The following is a 9,889-nucleotide window of genomic DNA, read 5'->3' as shown; positions in this document are numbered from 1 at the left end:
GATAGACTCTTTAAAATAGATTGTTGACTAAATATATCATATAAATGTGTACCAAATGCACTAATTTGGATGAAAGCTAGGAATGTAATCACAATTTTGTCAAAATAATGCGCTCTTTCGGGCTCATGCACACTAAAAATAATTACAAAAATAATATTTTAAGATTCAAAATTTTACCTGAAAAATAAGTTTGTCTTCAAAAATTTAAATGCCATTTTATAAATCAAAAAACCGTTGATTTTTCAATTTTTTTTTTTGAAAATCGTTAGAGCGGATTTTTTTAAAATAATTTTTTATATATAAAATTTTCCAATTTTGTTCTAAAAATATTTTTGGAATGCAGTTATTTAGTGATTGTAAATATACGTCTTACGTTTGAATTTCGTAAAAAATTGTTGACCCGTTTTTGAGATATAGAGTTTTGAAAAATAAAAATTCAATATTTTTTAAAAAATCCAAACAATTAAAAATTGAATTTCTGTTAATCAAATATTGTTAAGGAAATATAGGAGCTTATTCAGAAAAAAAATTATTGAAATCGGTTTATAAATTGGTGAGAAAATTAAAAAACAAAATAACGGTTCTATGAGCGGTACCTTTCCTGAGCAATACAAAAATTTGTTTTTCTTATTAAAAGAAGCCAAGTTTAAAAATAAAATTTTAGAGAAAATTTAAAGAAAATCTATCGGTTTGTTTTTGAGAAAATTCGAATTTTCGTTTTTTGACCAATAAAATTGTATGGTGGCCACTGTTAGTTTTGATCTTAAAAAAAAAATGAAAAAAACGCCTAACGCGAATCTGCTCAAAACCTTAACTTCCAAGTTTAAACTCAATCGACCCAATGGTTTAGGCTGTAGGAGCGTGGACAGACAGACAAAACCGACCGGACGGAATCGCGGGACCCACTTTTTTCGACTTGTCTACCATCGTAATATCATGTTTGATTAAAATCTCGAGTTCGAAATTTTGCACGAATGCAAAACTTGCCATATAGTTCCTATATGTCGCAAGTAAAAAAGAAACTAAAACAATTTAGAAAGCCACAAAAAGCCTTATTGAAATGTTTTTTTTTCAAATTTGAAAAAGTCATTCCTCAAAAACCTGACGTGTGATATTATTTTGAGTATTAAATTTTCAGGCTTAAGACATCCTGCATTTCCAGATTCTCCTTAATTAGGCTACACCCAAATTGAGAATAGGAGCAGATTTATTTTAAAATTTGTACTATAGGGTATTTTTTAAATAACTAACAACATATTTGATGTTTCTCTTATGTTTTTTTCTAAATGAAAGGTAAGTTTTCTTTTGTTTTTAATTAGGTATTTGATAAAATTACAATCCCAGACATCAATTAAGTAGCCTTATCGTACGCAACTAACAAAAAATTGAAAAAATAACACGACTCCCAGTGAATTACTACTTCATAATGATGAGTACCTGGTAGGTATGTACTCAAATGTATACATTATTGTAAATCTATTTTTATGTGTTGGAAATATGACAAAAATGTTAAAAATATTTTGAATTCTAGTATTTTTACATTTCTATTTATCATACTATAATAATTACTGAAGTTATTTATGATATTGTAGGATTTTTTATTGCCAGTGATTTTTTTTTATTGAGTATAGAAATTAAAAAAAGAAAAAGATAGGAAACTTTTTTGCAAATATATAATTTTACATATTTTCTTAAGTATCATTGAAAACATAAGACAAACTTAAACTTCTTCCCCTTATTTAATTAATGATAATTGTTTTATAATTTATATATGTAACTATATATACAAGGCGGAAATTCTTATGAAGACCCCTAAGGTACTCTATCTCAATCGAAATTGTATATTCTTGGGTAAATTTGAAATGTATATTGATCTGAAAATGTATACGTATGTAACTATGCTGTCGTCAATTTAACCCCAAATAAATTTTGCTCGAACTAGAATTCATTTGATTGGAAGATCAAAATCAGAGGATTCACACTAAGAACTTCTTTTTGTGGCCTTTCAGATTGTCAAATGCTTTTTCTTGTAACAAGTCAATTTTTTGTTTAAAGAAATCAAAAGAGTATGGAATCCAATAATTAAGTTTTCTGTCTTAATATGTATATTCAAAAACTTAAATCAATATACTAATATTATTGGTACAACTTTAAATAAAAGTTGTCCTAAAATGTAAAAAAAACATTCACAACAATATGCATGTGTAATTAAATAACTTTGGAGTCAGTATGTTTCTTAGTTGTCAAGATATTTAAAGTAAAAATTAAATTTTTCATACTTTTTGGTCTTAGGTTTTTAATTTACTGTCAAAATGATATTTTTACAAGTTTTACAAAATAAGACACACTGACAACTTCCCATCCATACCCCTATCGATGTTTGACATTTCTCGACGTTTCAAGGTCCCTAGAGTCGAAATAAAAAATTTTAGAAAGATGTCTGTGCCTGCGTGTGTGCGTACGTTATCAACGTTTTTTTCGTCGTTAATAGCTAAAGAATCATTAGAGATATTGACTTCAAATGAGTTTTGTTATACAGATAATAAGACAAAAAGATGAAGAAAGGGCTCTCAAGAAAATTGCGTGGCCTGTTTTTTTTGCCATAGCTGTTTTAAAAAAGTGAACATTTTGGTTAACTCTTAATATCTTACGAACCAAAAACGCTAAAGATTTGAATATATAATATATTGTAAAGTGATGCCATACAAGTATATTTTTTTAATCAACGGTTTGTTTATAAATCCAAGAAGATGAAAAAAAAATTTGTCACCTCGAAAATTCGAATACAAATAATTTTATCTCCAAACCAATTTTGTTCAACGAAGAATGATGTTTTTGTCATCTGATAATATTTTCAGAAAAATCTCATTTATAGTTTTTTTTAAATAGAAACCTAAAAAAATACTACTCAAAGTTGGTAAAAATTGATTTTCGACTCAAATATCTTTTCAAAACTTTGACATATTGACTTTAAGCTAATTTTATCTTTTAACAAATATTGATGTCAACATTCAGTAAAATTTTGCGAAAAATCGAATTGACAGTCTTTTACAAAATATTATAAACCTAAAAAAATTAAAAAAAGTTGGTAAAAATTGATTTCCGACTTCAATATCTTTACAAAACGTTGACATGTTGGCTTTTAATTAATTTTATCTTTTAAGAAATATTGTTTTCAACATTTAGTAAAATTTTGAGAAAATTTGAATTGACAGTTTTCTTACAAAAAATAAAAACCTAAAAAAATACTAAAACTTGGTGATTTACTCTCGACTCGAATAGCTTTTCAAAAATTTAAACTATTGGCTTCAAACTTATATTATCTCACAAAAAATTGCCATCATTTTTTTTTATAAGAATCCAACAGTTGGTTATTTTTTTTCAAAGAAAAATAGTACGCAAATTTGGAAAAATTGGTGTTCGGTTCTTGATATCTAGTACAGAATAATAGAAGTGATTGACTGCAAATTAATTTTATTCATCATTTGTATTTGTTTACATAAGAAATAAAAACTTTTAAGAAATGCTACTAAATTGGTAAACATTTTATTTTGACTAAAAATCTATTTAACAAAACTAGATTTTCACACTAAACTATTGCTTTATATGAAAAATATTGTTGGTCATTTTTAAATTTTTAAAAATAATTTAACTGACAACTTCTTTAACCCAACACGAAAACCAACAAACTTTTTTGCAAGACAAATCGACAGGAGAGATGGGAAGTTATCGGTGTAGGTCGCATCCCAGTCTCATTTTTTTTATAATAATTGAGTCGAAGATCATTTCTTGTTGTGTTTTTGTTTTTTTCGTAGGTTTAAATGTTTTGTTAAACACAAAATGCCAATAAGATCTTTCTCAAAAAAATATACTAAAATTTAGAAATAATATTTTACATAATTGTAATAAAACAAGTTTGAAATCAATATCTGTTTTACTTCCCGAGAAAGTATTTTTTTTTTCAATTTTAGAAGTATTTTTTGACAATTTGTATTTCTTATGAAAAAATTAACTAATGGATTTTTCTAATAACGTAATCTTACGTTAGCAACAAAATTAAGCATATAATGAAAAAATTTTGAAGTCCATAACTTAATTTATTCTCGAGATTTTCAAATCCAACATGAGCTTTCACCAATTGGTCGTAGTTATAAAAAGTTAATTGATTTCTTTTCGAATTTGATAGCCATAACATTTTATTATATAGGATTTAATCGAAGTCGCTAGATTTACGGATTACTTTACACCTACTCAATTAAAGACCTTTCTGCATCTTTTGAAGTTATTTTCTTTCAAACGAAATTTATTTGAAGCCAACATCTCCACTAGTTCTTGAGATATGGCCGACGAAAAAAAGTGTCTTGCACACAAAGTTATATCTCTAAAATTTAGATATAAGATGGACCTTGAAACCTCAAAATATTTATATATGTCAAAACTTTCATATATATAAAATTTCAAGGCAAAACCATTTGACTTATTAAAGAATATTTGAAGTATTCAAGCATAAACGTCCATTAAACAATAGTTTTTTATTTATAAACACTAACATATGCAGGAAAAACGTTATAAATTTAATAATACAAAATAATGTTATCTCCTTTTTTTTAAATGTGTTATAAAATCTGCATATATTATTATGAATCATTAAAAATAGCGCCATAAACATAATAATTGGCGATCTAAATGAGCGCATGTGATAAAAAAATCATTATGAATCGTCATGGGACAAGGTTTATTTCTTAATGATAAAATTGATAAACTATTATTGCTATAGAAAAAATGAAAACATAAAATAAATATCTTATACTTTTATATTATTAATAAAGTTAGTGATGCAAGCTTCATTTCTATTTCTGTAGGTATATATAAATACATATTTACTAGTCAGTGACGTATTTATGGAGTCTTGAGAGCTTTCATTGAACATACATTTTGCGTACTCATTAAACTAAAATAGTTTTATTTTTTTAAGTCCAAGTATTTATTTTAAAAAGACAATAGGAGAAGACATCTTTAGTGGCTTAATCGGGAGATACTGCCTGCACGACACCACCTCCGACAACGGATTCAGGCTGATTGATTTCGCTGCGGGCGAGACATTCTGGTAGTTAGTAAGCAGTTCACATATCTCAATATCAACAAGGGGACATGGAAATCTCCTGATCAATCAACCGTCAACCAGATTCACATTGCGATCGAAGCACAATACTTCTCCAGTATACAGGATATCCGAACACTACCTCGTTGCAGCCAAGGTACGGACATCCCGATCCAAGCCAAAACAAGAAAGTACTGTGAGAAGATTCGACGTTAAACTGCTACAATCGCAAGGTATTGCCATGTTCTTTTCCGATCGAGTCTCTAGTAACCTCTTAAAGTCCTATGCTGCCTGCAATTAGCATTGAAAACCAGTGGCAACATTGCCTTGCAGCCATCAGTGAAACCCCAGGTTTGACGACGAATGCCGACAAGCGCACGCAGCGAAACAAGAGGCATCCAAAACGGTGCTGCACAGAAGGACCAAAGCTGCTCGCGAGCTCTATGAGCAGAGGGGAACACCGGATTCCTAGATGGAAAAAAAGAGAGCACGAGAAGCGCGCGATCGAGGAGATAGAATGATGTCGCAACAGGAATGAGATTCGTAAATTTTACCAAAAGGTTAAAAAACCCTCCCAAGGGTATCAGCCACGAACCGAACCCTGTAAAGACGATCAGGGGAACATCGTAGTAGAACCGTAGTCTATGTTGAGAATATGGACAAACCACTTCTTCAAATTATATAACGGCGATGATTTCGTTTAGAAATAGAATCATAGAATTCCTACTCTTAGATTTCTGACATCAAAAGTGAAAAATTTGTATGAAAAATTATGTTTATATTTCTAATAACTGTCCAATTAAACTTGATACTCTTTATATTCGGTATTATTTTCTTACCTGAAGTAAAATGATAACGATCCGCTGCGGCGTGTACGCACTTTTTAGATATAATTTCCTACCAACCATGTTTTGAGTGAACTTTGCAAACTTTGAATTATTGAAAAATCTAACTTCGAGTTTTCGGGTAGTTACTTTCTTAACATCGGAAGAATGAAACAGTTGTACTCACGATGACTTTATGAGTGAATATGTTTTATCATTTCTTCTTTTTAAAACTCGTTATTATTTGTTGTTTATTCAAAAACAAAACTTGTTAATAAATAATATAGTTAAAACTTAGCAACAAGTAAAAGTTTAACATTCCATCAATATCACAACTCTTGCGCATAAACACAAATCAAAAGTTTGATCGATATTTCTTATTTTGATTTTGAAACAACAAAATAAATTTATTTTTATAATTTGTTTTACAAAAATAACAATTTTATCTTTATTTTATAATAATTAATTACAAAAATTAAATATGCAAGAACTCAAAAATACAAGTATTCATCATACGGCCCTTAAATTAACCTCTGACATTCAAGCTATGAAAATCTATGCATCTTTGTATAAAACTGTTCAGGTATCTTTATTTAAATTCATAAATTATTCTTTATAAACAAATTATTAAACTTTGATCTTTTTCTATTTAAGAAACTCGTTTGTCAACCGGACGTTAATAAGAATGATTTAAGAAATACTCTTGAAGCAACCATTAAGTCGACAGGACTTGAGACTGAAATTCGAAATATTATTTTTGACCTGGTTAAGTGTTCATTGAATAAAGAAGTCAAAACAACTCCTCCTGGAGTGGTAGGAGGGCAATGTTCATGCATGTTTTCATAGAAATTTATGAAACTTTTTATTTGTAGAATGATCCCTTGGGTTATCTTAAAAGATCTGCTGTCCAGTGGGATAGAAGAGTTAGAAAATCACTGAATTCAATGTGCAATGAACTTAAAATGCCTCTGCAAGGCCAACCAAGATGCTTGACAGACCGCGAAGAATTCCTTTTAAAATGGGAAGAACTAAGCAATTACACAACCGATTTGGCTATTTTTCGACCAGTCTATGCTCCAAAAGATCTTTTGGATGTTCTTTTGTCACTCAAAGGTCCCAGTCGATCACTGGACAACAACGAGTTCGTATAGTTTATATATTTTATTTTAAATCATTGAAAATCATATTTTGCAATATTTTTTCCCAGCCAAATTCCAAAATGGGAGTTTTCACACATTTCTTTACCAGTTAAAAATTTATTTGATTTGGTAGGTTAAACTTAAGGCACATTTTACCAACATTCTGAAAAATCAGAAGTTACACTTGGTTTTTGAGATCTCTTCCTTTTTTGTCTTTGATATGAGAAGCGTAACGGGAACGTACTCTTCATCTTGTTTTAAAAGTAAACCATTTTCATAACGTATTTTTAGCTGTACAATTGACATTAAGAATTAGTAAACATCCTTTTTGGCTTCCCATCCTTTCAAATATCAAGGCTTTCATTTTTGGGAACGTAATAAAGAGTTAGCCCCGGGAATTTCAGCTAATTGCAGAAGATGCATGAATGAAGGGGTTCTGCCCTTATCACAGAGACGAAGTACCCACTTAGAAAACTTCTACCAACCATCACAGTCGAGTAATAAATTCCGATGCCTACCATCTCAAACGCTTGCTAACTTGCTACAAAAAGTCTTAACGAGTAGGAAAGGTCCTTAGACCTAATTTGGTATCACAACAACTTATAAACGTTCCAAGTGTGTTGCCACTTTAGCCTAAGCTAACCTTCTCCAAAAGCCAAAACGACCCTTAATGTCCCTTTTTTTATAAGTGAAAAATAATCTTTAAATTGTTAACCTTTCAAAATAAACACCCTTCTGGAATGGAGATCTCAAAAACTTAAATGGTCTTCTTTCTGAATGTAATACTTTTAATCATTTTTTAAGCGATCTCACTTCGCTGAATTATTGCGCCAGGATATATCCTACGACATCAACATTCAATGCCAGAAGATCTTAGACTACAAACACGCGCCATTATGCCAACAAATTCTCAAAAAAGGCAACACGCCAGCTCCCTATCGTGGATCATTATGGGCTTATATTCTTGGGAGTCATATAAATGTCCATGTAAGTTTTATATTAAGATCTTGAGCTAAAATTGTATTGTTTTCTTCTTTTCCAGAATATGGCACATTGGAATAAATTAAAGAGCAAAGTTCTAACAACCGATCATATTGTTGATAAACTTATTTTCAAAGATATTCAACTGACAGCTTCAAATGATGATCAATATTTTGTTTTCGAAGATGTTCTTTATCAAGCAATGCTGTGTTTCTCAAGAGATTGGGAAATATCAGAGAAAATTCAATTTGAAACATTTCCCCTGAAAGGCAAACAATACGATGGTCCACCATCGGGGGTTGTACCATTCCATGGGATTTGTATGTTTGGTAAATTGAAACTTAAACATTTTAATTATTAAATGTGTACAAATTATTTACTTCAACTAAAAATCTTTAGCTGCTCCTTTTTGCTATCTCTATGATTCACCGATGAAATTGTATTTCACATTTCGAGCATTCTACATAAGGTATTGCCATAGGCTGACAACCATCAATACTCACCCACAGGTAGGTTAATTAAGAGGCTTTGACATTTCATAGTTCTTAATTTTGTATGAAAACATTTTCAAGTATTTCAAAACCTTTATAGGGTATTGTAAGCCTCTGTTTGTTGTTTGAAAAATTACTTCAAACCCATGAGCCACAATTATGGTCTCATTTTCGAGAGTTACAAATTCAACCGTGAGTTAAAATATAACTTAAAAACATGTAATTTTCACTAATTTATTCTTTCTTACCTAAATTTCTAGAATTCGAATTGTTTTTAAATGGCTTATGAGAGCATTTAGTGGTCATCTTCCTCCAGATCAATTACTTGTTCTTTGGGATTTGGTAAGTTATTAGGGTTAAGACATTTTTGATCAACCTTATATCACGATTTCCATGGTATTTAGAAATTTTTACAATTTTTTTCAAAAATCGCTGGCTCGAATATAATTTTTCGGCACCATAGAATTTTTGAAATTTTTTTTTCGGGCCTCGTTACAAGTTTTTAATTACGGTGGAATTTGCGATAGAACTGAATAACATCCAAAATAAGTTTAAACGCATAAGTATTTTTTTCTTTTATAGATGCTTGGTTTTGATAGCTTGGAATTACTTTCACTCTTTGCAATTATCATCTTGAGTTTTCGCAAAGAAAGTATTATGCAAGTTTCATCTTTAGATAATATTGAAGCAATTCTTTCGGATCTTTCGTCGATTAAAGTTTTGCCTCTAATTCAATTAGCTTTAAGTCGAGATTGAGACAAACAAAAACGATAGCAAACAAAAATGTGAAATTTAGTAATTTGTAAGATAAATTTATAGCAAAATATTAGAAATATAAAAAAAGACAAGAAAATTAAAATAATACAACAAATCTAGTCAAATATACAAAGGAAATAAATTAAATGTAAAGTTTTTCGCAATTATTTAATATCATTAACAAAAACACCCATTTATAACTTTAAAATCCACAAAGCTGAAAAATACCAGTCAGAAGTTTCCATAACATCATCTGTAAGACGGATTAAATTGACACCAACATATTGATGCAATAGCTGGAGAAAAATTGGCCACTGTTATTTAAGATAAGTGACATCAAAATTAACCAATTCAAGACGCTAACAAAAATTCCTTAACATTTTTCGATTTACTTTTGTTTTTCATTAAAAAAAAAAAAAAACACTGTAAGAACAATAAAAAACGAAGATTGACTCATTGCAACTTCAATAGTTAAACACCATCCATTCCCTGAAAATAAAGCCCAATCATGTACAAAAATGTAATACAAACATTTTACTGATGGATTTTACAGACATTTGTAACCGGGCCTTAACTCCATTTCCGACCCACATTAAT

General features: G+C 29.6%; 1 protein-coding gene across 1 annotated transcript; it reads left to right on the top strand.

Annotated features, from left to right (window-relative positions):
• The first annotated feature begins 6,052 nt into the window (after positions 1–6,052).
• Positions 6,053–9,433, top strand: LOC129951664 (TBC1 domain family member 19). The gene is made up of 10 exons (XM_056063913.1): positions 6,053–6,508; positions 6,580–6,738; positions 6,798–7,066; positions 7,133–7,193; positions 7,869–8,051; positions 8,107–8,374; positions 8,445–8,554; positions 8,637–8,728; positions 8,797–8,878; positions 9,119–9,433. The coding sequence occupies exons 1-10, from the start codon at positions 6,407–6,409 to the stop codon at positions 9,290–9,292; spliced, it is 1,500 nt and encodes a 499-aa protein (XP_055919888.1). The 5' UTR covers positions 6,053–6,406; the 3' UTR covers positions 9,293–9,433.
• Positions 9,434–9,889: the final 456 nt, after the last annotated feature.

This window comes from Eupeodes corollae, chromosome 3 (genome assembly GCF_945859685.1).
Source record: "Eupeodes corollae chromosome 3, idEupCoro1.1, whole genome shotgun sequence".
Classification (NCBI taxonomy): domain Eukaryota; kingdom Metazoa; phylum Arthropoda; class Insecta; order Diptera; family Syrphidae; genus Eupeodes; species Eupeodes corollae.
The sequence above is the reverse complement of the archived record's forward strand: the minus strand, read 5'-3'. Positions and strand labels throughout refer to the sequence as shown.